The 21,457-nt window shown below is 37.3% G+C and overlaps 1 protein-coding gene across 1 annotated transcript in view; it reads left to right on the plus strand.

Annotated features, from left to right (window-relative positions):
- The window catches only part of THOC2 (THO complex 2), a 54,758-nt gene extending 38,228 nt beyond the window's left edge, over window positions 1–16,530 (plus strand). The window contains exons 28-41 of the mRNA XM_009331190.1: window positions 599–727; window positions 1,252–1,383; window positions 1,467–1,651; window positions 2,401–2,585; window positions 2,891–2,993; window positions 3,376–3,812; window positions 4,668–4,726; window positions 6,258–6,293; window positions 10,765–10,902; window positions 11,241–11,310; window positions 11,385–11,542; window positions 12,201–12,277; window positions 12,374–12,421; window positions 15,669–16,530. Coding sequence (XP_009329465.1) covers window positions 599–727; window positions 1,252–1,383; window positions 1,467–1,651; window positions 2,401–2,585; window positions 2,891–2,993; window positions 3,376–3,812; window positions 4,668–4,726; window positions 6,258–6,293; window positions 10,765–10,902; window positions 11,241–11,310; window positions 11,385–11,542; window positions 12,201–12,277; window positions 12,374–12,401 — 1,737 coding nt within the window. The 3' untranslated portion in view covers window positions 12,402–12,421; window positions 15,669–16,530. The remainder of the gene's footprint in view (window positions 1–598; window positions 728–1,251; window positions 1,384–1,466; window positions 1,652–2,400; window positions 2,586–2,890; window positions 2,994–3,375; window positions 3,813–4,667; window positions 4,727–6,257; window positions 6,294–10,764; window positions 10,903–11,240; window positions 11,311–11,384; window positions 11,543–12,200; window positions 12,278–12,373; window positions 12,422–15,668) is intronic.
- The last annotated feature ends 4,927 nt before the right edge of the window (window positions 16,531–21,457 follow it).

Genomic DNA, 21,457 nt, shown 5'->3' on the forward strand with positions numbered 1-21,457 from the left:
GATTTGACTATGAGCTTGGATTAAAAGGATGTGTATAGGGCTGCATTGTAAAAAAATTATGGCGAAGATTGTTTTCATATGAACATCCAGTTAAGATTTTCTGGTTTCCTTTGCAACGAGACATTGGAAGTAGGTATCTGCTTTGATTTCATGGGTCCAAAAGAACATTCTTACTCAAATATTCAGTCCGTGTTCTGCCAAGTAGGCAACTGCATGAGCCCTATCTGATGAACTTGTGCAGGCCAGGAAAAAAATCCTTTTGCATCAGTTTGGATAGGTGTTTACTTCTACCTGCTCAAATAAATTATTAATTTGAAAACAAAACAGTTATATGCCAACGAAGACACACTTCAACTATGGAAAATTGTGTGTCAGCAGCAGCTATATGCAGTGCTTAGATTCTGGGCTAAGTGTGAAGGACCAGCAGTTGGGTCATAGTCTTGAAAACAAACTGAGAATATTTTATAAGAGATCTCCCTGATATTTAGAAACCAGCTTAACGATGGTTTAGATGAGAGAAATTTGAAGATCTTGTTGGTTCTTGTTCCTTTTGTAATTCAGTAAAGTAATTGTAACTCTTTATTACTGCTATTCGCAGGTTTTCTCTGATATTATATATACAGTTGCAAGTTGCACTGAAAATGAAGCTAGTAGATATGGCAGGTTTTTATGCTGTATGCTGGAGACTGTGACTAGATGGCACAGTGACAGAGTCATATATGAAAAGGTATGTGAAGTTATTGAAACGAGTTTGCTCATGAGAATATATAATGGCCACTTGTGTAATTTGGCCCAATAAAAATGGATTTAGTGAAATTGTTAGATTTAAAAACACTGTGATTGAATTTTTCATATGGCATAATCTTAGAATTGAGTTTCTGTAATTCATGTAGTTTTAATAGAAGTAATTTTGCATAGTGTCAAAAAAATATAGTGGCTAAAAAAAATCTTACGTTTCTGATTTTCTCATAGCTTATCTTAAAGATAATTTAGGGAGCGTACGGAAACTGTCGTCATACTCCTTGCAAAAGCTAGTTAAATTACAAATTATTTTTTCTCTCATCCACAACTAAGATTTCAATATAAATGAGGTTTTTTTAAAAAGTATGTGTGTAAGTCTTGTAAAGTGCAATTGTGTCTTAGTCTTTAGCAGAATCAGTGAAAAAGTGCTTCAGTCATCATATTAACTTTTGCAGAATTACTGGTTTTATGCTTCCCGAATTTTTTTTTTTTTCTTTTATACACATGTAGGAATGTGGCAACTATCCAGGCTTCCTAACTATATTACGGGCAACTGGATTTGATGGTGGAAATAAAGCTGATCAATTGGATTATGAGAATTTTAGACATGTGGTACACAAATGGCACTATAAGTTAACTAAGGTAAATAAAGATGCTGAAAAACTTAGGTTTTTAGAAGCTTTATTAAAGAAACCCAACTTCATTAGATTTAATTTGTGTTCTAGGCTTCTGTGCACTGCCTTGAAACAGGTGAATATACACATATCAGAAATATCCTGATTGTGCTGACCAAAATCCTTCCATGGTATCCAAAAGTGCTGAACCTGGGCCAAGCCTTGGAAAGAAGAGTACATAAGATATGTCAGGAAGAGAAAGAGAAGAGACCTGATCTATATGCATTGGCTATGGGGTAACAACACCTTACTTTAAGAAAGTGGTTAAAAGTGGATCATGAAAGGCTTCTAAAGACTTGGAACCGTTACAGTCCTAACGTTTGATTTTTACCTTATCACAGAAGATTTCGCTATACTGCATCTCAGGGCTGGCAGTGTGAATGAAAACTTCCATTTTGTGCTGGATGATCACTAATTTCCTTTACAAGACTGTAGTAAACACTTGAAATAGTAAACATTTCCACTCACAAGAGCATAGCTTAATTTTAGAGAAATAGTATAGCAGCAAGTAGATAGGAGGGAGAGTAAAATGAAGAAAGCCAAGGGCTATTGATGCAAGACTGCTTAGATTTTTGGACGTTTATATGATTCTAAAATGCTAAACTAAACTACTTAGTTATGTTTTACATCTTTCTGTGATGAATGCAGAATCGTCCATGTATGCTTAAGGGGCAATTCAGGTTGCCCTAACAGTTTAAGTTTTGTCAGTACGCTGTTTCTTCTGTGTGTTTGGCAGATGTGTGTATGTGTGGTGGTGGTGGTGAAGAGAGTGTGGAGGTAGGGCTTTTTCTGTGTCTAGTTTGTTGTTGTTTTTTTTTTTTTTTTTCTTTTTGAGCTCATTGATAAAGGGGGAAGAAACTGCATATCAGTTGGGAAAAACTGTGAAATAAATAACAGATGAACTGTTAGATTAGACCCTCATTTAGAATTCAACCCATGTTTTGCTTTATGTTTGTGCATATTTAACAATCTGTGCGACTTACAGCTATTCTGGGCAGTTGAAAAGTAGGAAGCCTTTCATGATACCTGAAAATGAATTCCACCACAAAGACCCACCTGCCAGGAATGCTGTAGCTGCAACAGTACAAAATGGGCCAGGTGGTGCTGGGATGCCTACATCTCTCACAATAAATACAGTTAGACTGGAAGAAGGCACTACTGAGGAGACTGGTAAACAAACCTATGATTATTATTTGTTTGTTTTTTAAGTAGAGTTCTTCTGACATTACAGGCTACTCTCTCAAAATTTGGTTTATTAAACTGAAAAGAAAAAATCTAAATGTGATGCTAAATAGGGTCAGTGTGTGTTCTTTATTTTTAGTTGGTTTTGGGAGAGGGTCTTCTGCATTTAATTACCTATTTTAACTGTTAACTACACATGATCTTACATGAATATGCTTAGGTACTTGTTTTATTTTAACCAGTAGGATGTATATTAACTTGTTGAAATAAAGCTGTTCTCTTTTTTTAAACAGATAAACTAAAGGAGAAGTCTCAGGGTGTGGTGAAAGTTATTAATAAAGCTGTCAACGCTACACCGAAGGTGACAACAAGCAATGGAAACAGTGCTTCTAATAGGTAAGAAAAACTACTTTTTCACATTCTCTATTTTCTTCCTTCCAAACCATAGAATTATACTTGAAACTGACCTGCCTTTTTTACTTTCAGGTTCTGTATAAATTGTTTCCATTTCTTCAAAGTTTAATAAATGAGATTTTCTTCCAAAATACACAGCTGTACTGATCTGACACTGTTGTTAAATGCATACCATTTTAGCTAAATAAAGATAAAACAAATGAGAACATTTGCTTGTTGCTGTCCTGATAAAGAGTCAGCAAATCTGAAATCTGACAGTGACTGCTTCAGGAGGTTCTGTCAAACCATCAGAAGTAAAACTTTTGTGATAAAACTAGAGCTGGTTTTCTTTGCATGCTAATTGGCCTTTTTATTTTTGATGCAGCAAAATTATTAAAGAGAAAGATGATAAAGAAAAAAGCGGGAAGGAAAAAGATAAAGAGAAAAAAGACAAGACTCCAGCTGCCACTCCAGAGATGAAGGCACTTGGGAAGGATGGGAAAGATAAACCAAAGGAAGAACGGGCGAACAAAGATGATAAAGCAAGAGAGATCAAGGAGAAAACACCAAAATCTGACAAAGAGAAGGAAAAAGTCAAGAAAGAAGAAAAAGCTTCAAAAGAAGAAAAATCCAAGACAGTTGTTACCATCATTGAGTCAAAGTCAACTGCAGAAAAGGAGAGAGAAAAGGAGCCGTCCAGAGAAAGAGATGTAGCGAAGGAAATGAAATCCAAGGAAAATGCTAAAGGAGGAGAAAAGATGCCAGTAGCTGGGTCCTTGAAGTCACCTGTTCCCCGATCAGAAACATCAGAATCTGAAAGGGGTAAGCTTGCGTGTTTAATTTCTGTTCTTGTCTAGAAAAACAATGTCAAAAAATGCTAGAGATGGTGAGGAAGAATTGCTATGTAATAGCTAGCATTTTGCCATTGGCTTTTAAATACAGTTGGCGCCTAAAGTAGGTAGTCAGGATATCTCCAAAAGGTGAACTGTGTGAATGTGTGAACTTCACGTCTTCAGTGAGTGCTCGTTTTCATAAAGCCTGTAATTGTTTAGTATAAGTCTAAATGGTCTTTTTTTTAAATGTAATTGTATAACTGCAGCCTTGCAAGTTTTGCAAAAATTTAACACAAAAACCTCAGGAGTGTACTGTTGAGAGTTTCATCATACCTTTGAATTGAAAGAAAACAGGGATGTGGAAGATGTAGGCCTTTGCGTCCTTAAGGCCTACAGTAAGCTTTATCAGTTCCTACTCATATTAAGGGTTAGCAAATCCTTAATGTTGATATTTTAAGTTCTTATCTGAGGCTGATGTTGAATTTTATACTTGCACTGCTTAAGGCAAGCGAAGTAAAGGAGGGTTGTAATGTTTTTCATTGGGTTCACCTTTTCAGCGTCTTCGTAGTAACTCTGAAATTCAGATACAGGCTTACATAAAATGGAAGTTTGAAATGAGCATAATTTTGCAGCAGTTTGTTCACATTACACTTTTCCTGCAAACTTTCATAAAGAGGGTCAAGACATGCTTGGTAACTCTAGATAGCTTAAGAAAAACAAAATTTACATAGTAGTAAAACTTGAATTCTAGCTTAAATTATTTTGGTACTTCAGAAAGCCGTATTATTAGATTATCTACTTTTAAATGTGTTTTAATAATGCTATTGTTCTTTTCTTTCCTCAGAACAAAAACGCCGCAAAGTTGATACACATTCTTCTCCATCACATTCCTCAACAGTAAAGGTTAGTATAGCCTGAGGAAGGCAGCACCCATGTTAGGCTCACAAGTTTGGGATGCCAATATTCGACTTCCTTCAAGTTTTGTGCCAAGTATACACTGGAACCACTGGAGGTTTTATGTTGCATTAGAAAATGCATTCCTTTTCTTTATTGGCGGACTGTCTTTTTTTCTATAAAAATATTTTTAATTAACCAAAATAATGCTTCAAGGACCTAGCACAAATTTTGTAAATAGTGGTTGGAAATTGCAAGAGAATTTTTACACAGAAGTGCCTCATTGTTTTAAGCAGTCAGTTTTTTTGGAGTGCAATGGTAGCTACAAGCAAATGAGTCTTTGCAGCAGAGTGGAGCATATTTTTCTGCACTTCTATTGAAGAATCTGTAGCACTGAAGATTGCTGGATGATACGGGATGTACGATACCTCTGAATTCATCAGGCTTCTTGATGAGCATCATACCGATATGTGCCTTCTAAGGAGGAGTCTTGAAAGGAGTTCCATTTTAAAGTCTCCTTGGTGATCAGTTCTCCTGTAGTTGTGTATATTCAGTGCGCATGCAGCTTCTGTTGTACCTTCCCTTCGAGGTTTGTTTATTTCCAATGGGTTCCCACCATGTTGAGCCCTGCGTTACGATAAAACCAGATGTGGCAACCAAGCCTACTACCCAGCAAAGAGAAACCCCAAGCATTCAAGCGCAGCACAAAACCATGGGCGTAGCCTACTTGAAGACTCAGGGTAGCCATTCCTTGCTCCATATTTATTTTATTTCTAAACCATCTATGTTCATGGAATCTTTGAATTTGCAGTACGTTGAACATTTAAAACTGTAAGTTACTAATACTTCATCAAGAGCACTGTGATGGATTATGTGGGCCTTTAAACTTCACCATCTTACCAACTTTAGAACAAGCTTTTCCATCTTACCAAGCTTTTCTTTTTTTCTGGTTTTTTAAAGAGTACATCTTTTTCTGTGTAAGATTTACTTGAAAGATTTAGGCTAATTTTGGAGAACTCAAATAGCCATTACTGGTTTTGAGGAAGCAGGTGACAGTGATAACTACTCAAAATGACAAAGTTTTTCTTGCCTGTTTTTTGTAAATGGCAATGTAAAGTCATTCTAGAGTGACTTCTACCACATTTAAATGAAAGTGGAGAAGATACAGGTTTAAAAACATTTTAAACCTGTTTCACCTGTGGTTCAGCTGTATTTAGAGTTAAGACTATTTTTTCTTTATATTTTGTCTTGGTGGGAGTTTTTTCACTGTTTTATGAAGAATTAGATATAAACACATTTTGTAATTTACTTAATAATTGGGTCTAGAGAATAGATATTACTGTCTCTTTTTTTTTCCCTCCTTCTTTCTTTTTAAAAAATATTTCAGTTACTAGCTTTATTCAGTGTACAGTATTAACATAAGATTTGTTCCAGAAGGAGTAGCTGTTTTTGTTTCAAGGGTATGGCCATGCTTCCCAAAGTTCCTCTGGTTTCTGAAAACTATTCCAGCTTACGTGTCATCTCCATTCATTTTCTACAGGACAACGTCAACGAACTCAAGGACTCTTCAGCAAAGGTTTGAATCTTTTAGACACCACCAAAGTTTACTTTCATGTTTTGTTGCAGAGAACTTAACTTTTGGTCTTTTGGCAAACTTGATTAGAAGATTCAAATTCCATTCCTGTAAATGCTAGTGTAGTAAGAGGGCTTTTTTCAGTCTGCTATATAGAACCTCTGTATAGGAGAGAGAGAGAGATAGTTATGTGAAAGCAACATAATGAAAACCGCCTGAATTTACCATTCTGTCAATATTTTTAAGAGATTTTATGGGTCAGTATCTTCTCTGGTCCTCTCTGAAACTTGTAAATTTATAGAAATGCTCTTAAGATTAAGCCATTTATTTGGCTGAATTGCTAATAGAATAGTTAAAATAATTCTTAGAATAGTTAGTTCTTTTTTTGATACCAATTAAATTTTTTAAATCCAAAAATATTTGAGACACATCTCTGGAATATCAGTATTCTTTCCCCATACTACTGTTGTATTCATGTTTTAGTGCTATAGTACTGTATTTCTAAGCATCACAGACAACCTCCTAAATGATCCTCTCTGTGCATTTGCTTCCTGTAAACGCACTTCAGATTCAGTATATTATGAGAATGTATGCAAAAGAATGCTTTCAAGAGTTCATAGAATCAGAATACCAGGTTGGAAGGGACCTCAAGGATCATCTGGTCCAACCTTTCTCAGTAAAATCACAGTCTAGACAAGATGGCCCGGTACCCTGTCCAGCCAAACCTTAAAAGCGTCCAACGTTGGGGAATCCACCACTACCCCAGGGAGATTATTCCAATGGCTGATTGTTCTCACTGTGAAAAATTTTCCCCTTGTGTCCACTCGGAATCTCCCTAGGAGTAACTTGTACCCATTACCCCCTGTCTTTTCCATGTGACTCCTTGTAAAAAGGGAGTCTCCATCTTCTTTGTAGCTACCCTTTAAATACTGGAACATGGTGATAAGGTCTCCCCTAAGCCACCTTTTCTCAAGGCTGAGCAAACCCAGTTCTCTCAGCCTTTCCTCATATGGCAGGCTTCCCAGTCCTTTGATCATCTTTGTGGCCCTTCTCTGGACCCTCTCCAGCCTGTCCACATCTTTTTTTGTATAGCAGGGACCAAAACTGAACACAGTATTCCAGGTGTGGCCTGACAAGTGCTGAGTAGAGTGGGATATGAGTTGAATGACGTTTTGGTATGTTGTCTTTTAGGCAGATTCTGCAACTATTCTGTTGCTTTTTTTAAACTCAACCACTTGCATAGTAACAGTCACAAATACTGTAAACTTGCTAATATATTAGGGTATGTGGCTAATAGGAAATGGATCAAATCTTCTAAAGTTGCTATTAAGATTTTTTTGATTACACAGTCAGTATCCGTGTGTAACTAAATAGCACCAATGTTTATCACTTGGAAAATGCTGACCATTTGGACTTTCTGGATAACTCATGGGTTTATCTAGGATTAGTTATATTTACTTGATTTAAAAATGCATAATGCACTTCCTATTCTATATTTACACTGGTATTTTACTTACAGCTCTCTCTCTATAAACAAAGTGTTCAGAACACTTTATATGTTTTAGTTCAAAATAGCTCTGATTTTATAATGGACACTTGCTGATGGTTTTTTTTTAATCAAATCTTTCCAGTACCAAACATACCTACTGATAGGGAGGGTGTATATAGGAAGCATCCTTTGATTCTTACAATTGGTGAAATTATAGTGTCTATAGATTGAATCCATATACTTTCAAAACTGATTTCTAAATCATTGTCATGATATCCTGTATATTTAAGTTTTTTGAACTTAGAAAACTATAGTATTTGTCTTGAGCTCACATCTACCTGAAGTGTGGTATATGGTAGTCTATATAATCTTGCTTTTCCCTCTCTTACTGTATTAGTCAAGGTTCAACTAGTTAACTGAAACTTCACTCAAGTTTTCATTAGTTAAGCTAAACTTTTATTTAAAACTATTTGTTTTACTTATTAACACATTGATGTGGTAATCAAGCAGACAGTGGAGCTATTTGTAATTGAATGATCAATGAACAGCTTTATTTTTCTAGTCAATTTGAAAAGTTAAATTTTAGAATTAACTATAATGTGTTTGTATGGACTTAGCTGGAAGTGTATTGCAGTTGTGTGACTTTTTCATGGTTTTATTGTTTGTTAGTGCTCAGGGGATGGGGGGTGTCATAGAATCATAGAATCATTAAAGGTTGGAAGAGACCTCCAAGATCATCGAGTCCAACCCTTTCCTTCCTCTTCTAAATGCTGTTTTCTATTCTTTCTCACTTTATGAACTAATTTTCATTCTTCAGTGCCATTCTAACAGATTTAAGGCACTTCTTGACAATGTTCCCTATATGTGGTGTAAGACAAGTTAAATGCTTTTCTTTACTGCCATGTACTTGTTTGGGGAAAGGATGGGATATTCGGAAGCCCGTAAGATTTATGAGTTCAGCTTCCGCTGAAAGTTAGCAGAAGTCTAGTGCTGTCGTATGCTTACAGGCTTGTTTTATTCCTGACTTTGCCCAATTTCTGGGGCCAGACCATTGAAATGTTGGCTTACATTGCAGGTTATGAAATAAACGGTGCCAGACTTGAGTTAGGTTTGTGTTTATTCTTGCTTTGGCCTTTGCCCAAGCTACACAACATACAACAGTGCCCAAAATTTGATGTGGTTTCAGTTAGCATTTCTAGAAGCAAGTTGATAAAGCCTGATGAGCTAAATCCAGCTTTTTCTTGCAAAGGGATGTGAGAGGGATGCAGTTTTCCAAAACTCTGCATTGGGATGGTAGAAGAGCAGTGGAATCTGTCGTGAACAACCATGTGAACTTCAGAAATGGAATAGGAGAAAACAGAGCTACGTGTTTGCTTTCTCACACGGAAAGCATCTCTGGGAGACAACTGAAAGGGGCTGCGTAGAAAAAAAAAACATTTGCAAGTCACTGTTAAAAGTCAACAACAGAAAAGGGAGCAAGGATAATTTACTTGTGGAATGGCAATGTAGGAAATGGAACAAGAAAAGAGGAGTGAGTGAAAAGAGCGGAAATAAAAGTATCTAGTGAAAGGAGTATTGAAGATTCAGTCTGTGGCGTAGGAGGATAATGAAATTCCAGTTAAGTAATAAAAGAGAAGAGATCTAACATTGGCAGTGTGACTTTTAACATAGAACCAATAACACCAAGTTTTGGTAAGTTAAACATTTACCGGAACTGGAGAAGGACAGGATTAATTTAATTAAAAGAATAAAAATACTTGAAACAATATTTGGTTTGGTTCAAGTGATTTGTAGATTGTTCTAAACTAATCTTCCACTTACCTCTTTTTTTGGTGTCCTTTTAAGTAAGATGTCTCTCTAAAAAGAAATACAGAGAACATTTTAATTAGAAGATACTAATCTTTTCTTTACAAATTGATAGCTTATGGAACTGGGGAAAGATTAAAGTATACTGATGTAAATTTGTGTGTTGCTGTAACTTAAATACATATATTGTATTTATATATGTATACATATTATGTATTAATATATGTATAATATACATATATGTATACATATTATGTATTAATACAATAATAAAATGCCAAGGAAAGGTGTTTGTAATTAAAAATGTGCTCTTATTGGTATTTTATGAAAAACATTTCTTAGAAAGATCTAACTATATAATTGTATTTAAAAAGAATTAGTTACTCTAATGCATTGGTATTTATATACTATATACATTATATATTTATATGTGTGTGTATATGTATATACACACAGTAGCATTTAAACTTTGTCAAGTGTTATACTTGACATTACTGACTTCTTCTCTATTCTCTTCCCCTCTGACCCCAGTTTATATTAAAAATATTCAGCTTTGTGAAACTAGTATGTTTTACAAAGCTTATCAAAATTGGTTAGAAGAGAGAGTGGGTTAACAATCTAGAACACGTTAGAGAGCAAAACCAATTCTATGTTCAGCTGCTTTTAGCATTTGAAGTTTAGGCTTAAGGTGGAGTTTTGTATTACTGTAGATGAAAAAACACATTATTCAAAGTATTGGCTTAAATACTTTGTGGGTTAAGATTATTCTTTAAAAATTAATTAGAACCTGTTTAAGCAGCTGATTCCATTCATTCATTCCAGGCAAGATTGCAAGTGTTAAGTGAGTCCAAGAATCTGCATATCCTGTTGCAATAGCACTGCTGTCTGATTTGTTTTGATATATCAGATAATCCCGGTGAACAATGTTGTGTGTATTTAATATAAGTGTTTCGGTTAAGAGAAAGTGTTCTTGAATTTCCAGTGTTGAGAAAACAAAGCTATAGGTTAAATGATAGATGGCAAGTTTGAAAGTGTCTTCAGTCACTTCTTTTTTGCTAGTAAAGTATTTAATGTTTCATTTTGCTCTTTAAGCTAGATCTGTTATGTTAGAGTAAGACTTTTTATTTACACATCTAGGAATACATATTAATATTTGGTGATATTGCCTTAATTTAACAGCACTACATTAACCACACTACTCCAACACTGTCCAAGAGTAAGGAGAGAGAAGTGGACAAGAAAGATTTGGACAAGTCAAGGGAAAGATCCAGAGAGAGAGAGAAGAAAGATGAAAAGGACAGGAAAGATCGAAAAAGGGTTGGTGAAATTTTTATGAACTAGTTTAGAAAGTTGGAAAGCTTTCTGTTCAAAGTCCTTGCAGTAATAATTGGTTGTACAGCCGATCCAAGCAAAGTGATCCATATCAGGGTTGTTTTTCTTCTGTTCTGTTACTTTTTCAAAGGTCGGTTTACAGTAATGTATTCAAAACTTTTTCCCTTCAAAACCGATCTCGAGAAACTTCTACACAAGATGTGATAACTCAGTTACATTTTAAGTATTCAAAAATTAGTTCTCCAAAATAACATTGTAAGCAGGTGCTACTTCAGGAGTATGTTTTAATCTGCTAACATCTGCATAATTGTATTTGGTGCCAGGATCATTCAAACAGTGACCGAGAGGTACCACAGGATTCAACTAAACGACGCAAAGAGGAAAATGGGACAAGTACGTATTTTATTTTGTGTGTGTGTATTAGGCTTTCACTTCTTGTGAATTACAACTTTCTGTTGTGTTTTTAGCTGGTTCTTCAAAACATAGTAAAAGTGAAAGTCCTTCTGATTCCCCTCGCTTAAATGAAAAGGAGAAGGAGAAGAACAAATCAAAATCTTCAGGAAAAGAGAAAGGTGATTCAATTAAAGCAGAAAAGATGGAGAAGAGCTCCTCTGGTAGCAAAAAGGTAAAACAAGCTATTCTCATTTTGTTGATTTGATTTTTTTTGTTGTTGTCGACATGACAAACTGATTCTTTTTTCCTGAACTTTATTGCTGCTTTATGGCCTAAATTAAAAAGATGTGCTGTGAATGTGTAGGAAAATACTTCTGGAAATTCTGGTACCTTGTGGCTCTAAATACTTCAGCAGTCACTCCTGGCAGGATAAATTGGAGGAATAGTTCATTTTGGCAGTAGCCAGGAAAATTCAGTAATTATTCTAGATTATTCAAAACCTAAAGTATATTTGCAGACCAGTTTGGTGAGCAAATATGTGAAAGCAGGGTTAATTTACATATAAAGTAGTCTGCTTGTATTCAGATTTTCAAGTGCATGTTGTAAGCACAGCTTTTTTTTTGTGAAAACAGGTATGTTGTAGTCATATTTGTAAAACACCAAACAATAGTTCCCAGTTGTTGTAACTCTTTAGTGATAGCAGTTATCATAGAACTGTAAGACAAAGTTAGAATAATCTCAAAAATCATAGAAGCTGATTACTGTCATTCTGATTTTTATTTTTTTTTTTAGCTGTGGCCAGTTATAACTTTAAACATGTATAATCCTTCTAATCAACTGTACAATGTATACTATAATAAACTATTTTCCATATGTGTGTTTTTTTAAAGGAATCAAGACATGATAAAGAAAAAACAGAAAAGAAGGAAAAACGAGACAGTACTGGAGGGAAAGAAGAAAAGAAACAATATCCTTTTCCACATTAACATTTCAGAAAAATACAGAAAATGAGCTTCCTTTTATTTTATGTAGTAAAATATATTTTCCTTAACGTTGAATCTACTCATAAATCTTCAGACAAGCACAGATAATGAAGATTGTTCCAGTCAAGGTAAAAATTTTTATGATTTACTCTGTTTGACTTGATATCTCCTGTGGCTCCTTTTGACTGGTAAAGGATATTACAAAAAAAATAGCCTGAGTGTGAAAGGCCTGAAACTACCCACGGTGGGTTTTTTGGTTGTTTTGGGGGGATATTTTTTGGGTGGTCGTTTTTTGTTGTTGTTGTGGGGATTTTTTTGGGTAGCTGTTTTTGTTGTTGTTGTTGTTGGGGGGGGGTTGTCTTTTTTTTTTTTTCAATTCTATCCCAGGGGGGAAAAATTTTCCCCATCATCAGCATAGAGATTGTATAGATGCTCAAATTTTTTTGGCAAAAAAAAAGGCTGGGGAGGGGGGCGGTCAGTCAGCAGTGTTTGGTATAGTTGCATGTTTGGCACTTTTTCCAAGAAACGTTGCCATACAAACACAAAGGTGAATCCACGTGATCCTGATAGTTATCAGTCTTGATAATCTATCTGTTAATTAAGAATATCTTGCCTAATATGTTGGAAACTCAGGTTTTGTATCCTCTTCTTATTTTACCTTTAACAAAAGCACTAGCTTTTAAACCAAATTGCTATATAGTGTAGTAAGTCAGTTCATTGTCTCTGCTTAATCTTTTATCTGATCAGATTTGAGGAGGAAGAAGCCAAAGGAAAACTTTCGCATGGAGGCATTGACTATTTGCAGAAAGAAAAGAAACTTCAGAGTATTTTGAGTAACCCATATTCAGACTGGTGCTTTTAGAAAAATAAATTGTTCTGTGAAGTTGGCAGTGTTTTGAATTTTTTTTTTCAGACCTATGCAAATATGTGGAGACTTAAATTTAGTTTTAGGGGTATGAGGGTGGGGGGTGTTTTTCTCCTCTTTGCATCTAGCCATTTTAAGAGTCTCGGAATGTTTTGTTTTCAGTTACTTGGGAAGGAAAGGAAAGTGCCCCAGTGAACTTAAAATTAATTCACTTGACCTACCCAACTTGAGTCACACACTGCTACCAATCTTTCTACATAAAGCAGCAGACAATTTTACATTTTAAGAAGTGTGTATATGTTGGGTAAACATGAAAATAACTGATAGTATTCAACAAATATCAAAGAATATGGCTTCTCTCGCTCTGTTCACAAATTGTCCAAGTGCTTTATAATTCTTATGTTTGTTCTCTATTTAGAATTGATGAATTGTTTCTGTGAAAACGTAGATTCTGTGAGCACTCAAAGTGAACACAAGCAGAAATGAAGTAGAAACAATTTTTTTATTCATTCACATTTTTCATGGTTTGAGATTACTTGCTTTCATAAAGTAATGTTCTGACTACTGAACAACATATAAGGCAGGCAGAGTTTCCCTTTTTATCAGACAAACTGATACTGTTACAGAGAGGGGAAAGACAACATTTTTAAAGGCAGAAGTCCTTTTTTGTCTCAGATTTTGAAGAAAGATTGATGAGGCTGAAAATTTGTCTTGTTTTCATGACTGACTTGGCTGATCTAGAAGGTGATGCTACCTTTCACCAACACGGTGTTGTGAATTCCATTTAAAGATAAGGCGGGGGGGAGGGATCTTTTTACTGTGAGGGTGGTCAAAAAGTACAAGTTTGCCCAGAGAGGTTGCGGAGCTGCCATCCTTAGGGTATGCAAAACCTGACTTGGCAGGCCACAGCCCTGAGCAACCTGCTCTAGTTAATTCTGCTTTTTGAGCAAGAGTGTTGGACTGGACAGTCTAGAGACGTCCCTTCCAACCTCATTGTTTTGGAAATTCAATTATATGGGTATCATGTTTGAGAATACTTAAGGTGATATTACATGGCAAAACTTACTGGAGAGATCTATTGGCTGTGGACTCTCAAATTAACATTGCTCTTTGTAGCGAGTGGCTGTACTTGCTTTAGGTGTCGGAGAAAGACCATGACACAGTCCCAAGTTCTTCTGTTTGCCTCTGTCTAACTAAAACAACAGAGACCAAATCTGAAAGGTGTAAATGCTTTGCTGTTGGGAATTCTTTTCCAAGAGGCCTAAGGATTATAGGGTGGCTTATATAACACTTACAGAGGAGTGTTTTGATGAGGGTCGAACAAAACAAACAACCAAAATCTGAATTCTGAAATCTTCTGATCATCCAGGAATGTCTTCTGAAAAAAGGCATTTTTTTCAGAAGGTGGATTGTGGCCTCAAAGAACAAAGGGGGGATTATTGGAAAAATGGTCTCGAGGGTTTCATTTGGTGACGTTGCTCGTTCAGCTACTGAAGCTGAGGGCAGATGTGTGGGCAGGTTTTGGGTAACAAAGCTCATGCTGATACCGTGTGCTCTTTGGAGGGTGTTGGTAGAAAGAAGGATAGGAGATCAGGTTATTGCTTCTTAGTACTATTTCTTTTATCTTCTTGAAATAATAGATGATGCTTCTGTGAATAGCTTCCAAACTGAAAATTATGAGCACTCTTTGGAAAGAATTTAATGGAATTTTTTTTTATTCTGTCCTTCATAGCCATTATTGTCTGATCACTGTGGATGAATCCCATTTTTTTCCCATTTCTTCAAATGTTACTTTGGGGGGGTGGAGGGGAAAGGCAATCTTGGTAGATGAAGTTCACTACTGAGGACTTGCAGCTGCTTTAATAATAAAATGTGAAGTTTTATCTTGACCAGCAATTCAATATAAAGTGAGGATTGTCATCAATTAAAAAAGCACAACTGTGTTTTTATGACTACATCATGATTTTAGCAGCAAGTGCTTAGGTAAATGTCAGTTGCACAGTAAAATTCACATCCAGCTATGTAATGGGCTAAACTGGAGCATCTGGCCTAGAATACTGACAACACCCCATCGTTTGCATAGTGAAGTATGAAAAAATGCTTTTTATAGCAACACGGTTGTGGAATCTAATCCTGTGCTCCTGTTTGTTAAATCTTTTAGAACATTCTTCCTAATGTACAATGTCTGACTGATTGCATTTATTTCTTGCCTAATTTAACATAGTAACATTTTGAGGGGGTTGTACTTCTAAAAGAGTTTTTACCTTCACAAGTGACTACTTGTTTCTTCCTTGTATCTTCAAATTAGTGTTTCACTACTTACAATGCAGTGCTCACGTTAATATAGCTCTTGCTGTGGATTAAACTAGAGTTAGGGAATGAATGACTGATAAAAATAGCTTTATTTCCCCCCTCATTCTTTGAATTGTGAATGGAATAAAATGCTAAGTCGTGAGATCAGTATTCCTTTGAACAACATCTAATTCCAATTATCTATGCCTTCGTTGCAGGTGAGATTGAAATGGGAATATCCAGCTGTGACCAGAAATGTATTTTCCAGAGTATAGATTGCACAGAAATTTGTGAATGAAGAGGACCCATCTGCATCTCCTTAAATTATTCAGTTCTCTGCTTTATTTCCCCATGCTGAGGATTTAATTGTTGAGTTGTACATTACTGTATTTTAACTTGTTGCTTAGTTTCTTACACATTTATTTTCAGTACCTGGCTGAAAGTGTTACCTATTCCATATTTTAGCACAATGTGCTGCAAACAAACAGTTGCCATAGTGCAAATGAGGTTTCATGTGTACAGAGTTCCACTTTAGGTTGTCGAAAATACTGCCTGAGTTTAGTAATTCTTTCAATCTGAAATGCATTCTTTTAGATGTTTGAAAACCACGAATAAACAGTTATTGAACCTTTTTGGATTTACCTCATTTAAACTCAGTTTTTATTTATTACTTGGCCTGTTTTTAATATCGGTGACTTAAAAAAAAAAAGTCAAGTGGGAGCACTGTTTTCATGCAATGCTTAGGGATTATTTGTATATTATGTGTACAACGTTGACTTGTTTAAAGAAGCAAAGAATGAACCCTGTCCCTTCCATCCCAACCTAAACCTGTGCTCAGTTGTCCCTTGCCACACCTTTTGTTTGTCATGTTGTTTTTAGATTGATTGGAAATGCTCTCTTCAAAACTGAAATAAATTAAGTTTCAATTACAGCTACAGGAGCTTTGTATTGCTGAACTTTAGTCTGAAAAGTTTCACAATGACATTTTTAAAAAAAAAAAAAAGAATTTTTTTATCTGCTGAATTCTACCAGTGTAACCTTTTTTCTAAATAAACAATAGTTTTCTCAATGGGTCGTAAATCATTCTGTGTGTGGTCACTTTATTGCTTTATGTATTGTTATGAAAATTTGATATGAGTTGGAATTGTGGGAGGGTGTTTTTTGTCTTTGCTTATGAGCCCTCGGTACCTGCTTGCCGATCAGATGCAAAGGGTTAGTTACATAGTCCGGTGCCTAGTGTGAAGTGACAGATGTGTTACGCTTCTCCGGCGGTTTCGAGAAGCTCAGGGTTTGCCTTCCTGCAAATCAGTCAAGTTTTACATCTTTCTTTTGAGGCATTTATCCCTCATCCAAAGCTCACTAAAATCTCTGGCACTTTTTTCCCCCCCATTTCCTAATTTAGTCAAATTAGACTGACTTAGAGTGTCTTGAAAATGTCTTAGTTTAGTTTGACCAGTTTAGTTCAATGCCTGACAAAAAAGGGACTCTACCTGGCTTGTGACATAGCATGGTAGGTCACTTTGGTGAAGCCGCGATCTCAGATGTTCACCCAGGTAAGAAATCTTCAGGTCTGGAAGTCTTTAGGTCATATTCATGACTGATTTCCACCCCTGCCCCCCCAAAGGTGTGGATTTCCTTCCATAAAAATGATCACTAGTTTGTTTAAACTAGAAAATGTGGATTGTGAAAGAATATCTGTTTGTGTTCTTTGGAGAAGAGGAGATTCCAATGTCTTGTCTCGAGACTTTGTTCACTATGTAGTGAATAAAAAGGTATAATTGCATGCTGAGCTTTTTTGGCCTGGGTACAGCAGTTTAAATACCCAATGAATATGTGTTCACCAGAAAACAGGAGCTGCTGTTACAGCTAGATTCTTGTTAAGTTTTGGAGATGGTGTATCTCTCGTGCTCTTCCTCTACAGTTGATTTGCACTCCAGGGGCTGCAGGACTGATCGAAACTTTGAGTGCGTTTGCTCCTTTTGTTTGCCTGGAGCCCTGTGAGACAGACGGCTTTCTGTAAGCCCCAGCTAAGTCCTCCTTTGCTTCTATCATACCTGCTAGCTGCAGAGGGAGAAGTGGTGACCTGGAGGGGGAGAGAAAACTTCCCCTTTTGGCGCTATTAACATATCAAATCAGTTGAATTGTAATATTGGACTGCACCAAGTAGTTCCTCTTCAGCCTTTGTGTTTACTGTATCTTCTGTCTCCTTTTTAAATTCAAATTCTGCTCCTCGTCCTTTTGGTATGGATCTGCTTTCTTTTCAAAATCGATGCAATAAAACTGTGTTGGTGTGCGGAGGAGAGGATCTGGTGCCAGTGGGACACGTTCCACAATCTGAAGACTGAAATATGAGCAGAACTGTAAAACTTTACAGCCTTGGTCCTCATGCTGCTTCAGAAGATCATGGGCAGAAGTAGTGAGAGCTGTCACAGCTGCTGCCCGAAGGCTAGAGTCAAGTTTTCCTCTCTTTTTAAAAGGCACAGCGACTACAAAGCTAATCGTAGTCCCTTTAGTTTGTATAATTATTTTAAAAGATGAAGTCATGCGAGTTACGGACCAGTTTCTTGGAGGAGGTGTGGGATCCAAGCTTGAAAGATTTAAGTCCTGTAAAGTGGTGATCCTGATAACGACGACTGAGACTTCTTGTAGGTACGACTTCTCCCAGGACTGTAATGTATTCCAGTCCCTATAACACTGGAATTAGTACATAAAGGAGTGTGTTTTCACTTTTTATGATCTCTAAGAGGAAAGGATGATCATGTTTTTCAAGGTTACGCTTTCAGCTTGACAAACAGAAAATCCATTCTGCCTGCTGGACTGCTGTGGTTTGTATTACTACCATCAGCGCGCCGTACTGGTCCCTGTTGCCTTAATTCCGCTTACCTCTGCTAAGCGCTATGGTTGTAGCAGCAATGATTCTCATAAACGCTTTCTGTTGGCCGTGTCTTTCCAGAAGGAGGTTCATTGATGCTTATTAGTGAAATTGATCTAAATCAACTTAAGTTTACGCGGGGAGATGGGTCCTTACTGAACAGGCTTGGGAAATGGGGTTTGCTCACAGGGAATGTATAAAATACAGCTCTGTCAGAGAAAACTAATTTTTAATGATTGCTCTGAGAAACATGCTTAATAGATTTAAATGTCCCGTATTCTGTTTATGTGAACTTTTAAAATAAAGGCACACAAGGAAATAAGGGTGACATTTAAAATAGGTTTTAAGTTTTTAACGGTAAGTTAATTGCTGTATGCTGTGTTTAAACAACACTGTTTTGCTCTATATGGAGTGTCACACCTGTATTGCTTTTTCCTGTCCTGCTCTCCCCCTTGTCCAAAAAAAAAAATCATACATGAGGAGCTCGAGTTTCTGAGGGTAGTTCCTTGACAAAGAAACGATCTTTGGTGAAAAACAGGAGTCCGTCTGTACATCACCAGCAGACCAAGCTGAGGCAGGCAGTGTGGCTTGGCTCAAGAGTCGGTGTTTCTGTGGAGCCTGATCGGTGTTTGTTTAGAACTCGCCTATAATGACTTTTAAAATAGCAAAATGTGTGAGGTACATTCTGTGCTAAACTGATAGTGTGTTTAACAGTAGTGAGCCTAATAAAACTTTATCGTGAATTAGTTGTTTTAACTGGTGGTTAAAACAACTGATGATTCACAAAATATGTGACAAACAATGGGGAAAACTTTATGCCGACTGCCTAAAGACCTTTTAAATAACTGCAATTTAGCCATTTTTTTCTCCTTTGAGAAATTTGTTTCTCTGTTTAAAAAAATGTTTAACGTGCCCTTGTCTGTGCCTGAAGCGATGGGCCTGGGTGTCTTCAGAGATGACGGGGACCTGAGCTATCGCCATGCCTGAGCGTGTGATACTGTTGACGCTGAAGTAGGTGACGGGGCTGAGAGGAGATGGTAATTTTAAGCATGTGCCTGCTTAAAATTACTGCCTTGTAAGGACTTGTAACTTGACAGATTTTTAATTGCGGAAGATGATCTTGGCCTACAGGTACTGTCCATAAAGCAAATTAATTTGTTTTATTCCCAGGAGTGTTTAGAAATAGATTTTTTTGCATGGATTCAACATTAACAAAAGCAAACCTATAGCTAATAGACTATTTGCTGACTATAATGATAAACTAACCTTTTTGTATCAAGTATTAGTACTATTAAACACAGAGGCTTACTTGTCTTTTAAATATTGTGGGGTTTTGGTTTGTTGTGTTTTTGTTTTGTTTTGTTTTTTAAATATAATCCAGAGAACGGGAACTTGAACCAAAAGTTGAGCATCCCTGGTGCTTTTTTAAGGTCAGTTTGTGACTTCGGTAACCTGGGATGTGGGACAGAGGGGTGTCGTCTTGGTGGCTGTATTTGAAAGTACTGAATATTAATAAATTGTAGTGCTTATAGACTTGATCAGTAAAACTCTTCTGATTAGCTTTGTCTTTATTAATTAGAGGTTATTTCTGAATGAATCAGAGAAGATTACAAACCCTTGTCCTGCAGTGCAAGAAAGACACAGACAAATTGGGAAGGGACTCAGGTAAGAGTTACCCAGCTAATTAGAGGTGAGGAAGAATTACTAAAAAGGAGAGTAACCAAGCTAAATACTCAAGTGCTTTTAATTAACTCATCTGAGCAGTCCAAAATGAAATACTTCCATCAAAGTCACACTAGTCCTTAGGGATTTGCTGGAGTAAATGATACGAGGCTTTGGCTGGTTGACCGTGTGCACGGCAGCCAGCTGGGGCTGCAGCAGCCGGCCTCCCCCGGGGAGCTGCCGGGGCGCAGGGCTGTCACGCCGAGATGGGGTTAAGCTGGGCAAAGAAAAAGGTCACCCTGGGGTTTCTGAATACAGCATGATCTCCAAACAAAACAGGAGACTATCTGTCAGCCCAGACACTTAAAGGTGAGTTGAAACAATCATTTAAAATTCAGCTTCGAGGAACCGAAGGGTTCGTCCCTCGCCTGTGATGCCCACTGATGTGGCAGAAGCAGCACGGTGCCTGCATGGGCCTTGTGAGCAGTGGTGGGAGAGGAGAAGGGATGCGGGATGCTTACGCTGACCCTGTCGCTGGTGTGGCAAGTGCAGAGATAGACCAGCAGCAAACTGCAGCAGTCAGGAGGAAATTACGACACTTTGCGAAAGCGTATGCTGTAGCTGGGATAACTCAGCTGTGCTCTGCAATGTCCTGATTTCCTGGGAGGGGCCGTAGAACAGTTCATGCCTATGGGAGGGTTTTCTTCCCCCAAGAAGACTTTCCAAAAGAAAGCTGGTCCTTCTTCCCTGTGTGGGTATCTGCAGAGACTCAGCCGTATGTGTGGAGACATCAGTGAGGGTTTAGGGGTGTTGGGCGATGGGAGTTGTATATAGAGTACAGCTCACGGCGGGGGGAAGGTCAGGGACCTGGAGTGGAAACAGGGGGGTCAGTACGTCCCGGAGGGCTGAGGAAAGCACAGAAAGAAGGGGACTGTGTTTCCAGAGCTGGCCAGGTTGCGTGGCTGCGAGGGCCACTGGCATGCTCATCGACCCCATCGATTAAATTTTAGGGGGTTGTGGGGAAGAACACACAGGGCCAGACTGGCAGGCGGGAGTGCACACTGCCGGGGTCCTGGCCCACAGCCCTGGGGAAAACCTGATACAAAGCACCTATTAATTAAGCTCTGTTTCTGGTGTGGCCCGTCTGATGTGATATTCTAATTGCTCTGTGTAATCTGCAGCATCTGTGATAGGTCACAGCTTCAGCTATTTTATAATAAGCTATTTTGCCTGAATATGGCAAACTTCCCTTGTTTAAAGGGCAGGGGAATATTAAATAAATACCATTTATATTTATTTGCCTCAGATCAAACTGTGGCTCTTACGTTAATTTTGTAGGTTTTTGGTAATTAGCCTTTTCAGCCCATCTTTGGAATTCAAATCCAGTATTGGCTGAAAAGCTTCGAATGATATTAAAATCTGCTCCCCAAGCACACGGCAAACGCCTCTCCCCTTCAGAAAACCCCCGCGCTG

The sequence above is a fragment of the Pygoscelis adeliae genome, unplaced genomic scaffold, assembly GCF_000699105.1.
Source record: "Pygoscelis adeliae isolate BGI_AS28 unplaced genomic scaffold, ASM69910v1 Scaffold100, whole genome shotgun sequence".
NCBI classification, from domain to species: Eukaryota; Metazoa; Chordata; class Aves; order Sphenisciformes; family Spheniscidae; genus Pygoscelis; species Pygoscelis adeliae.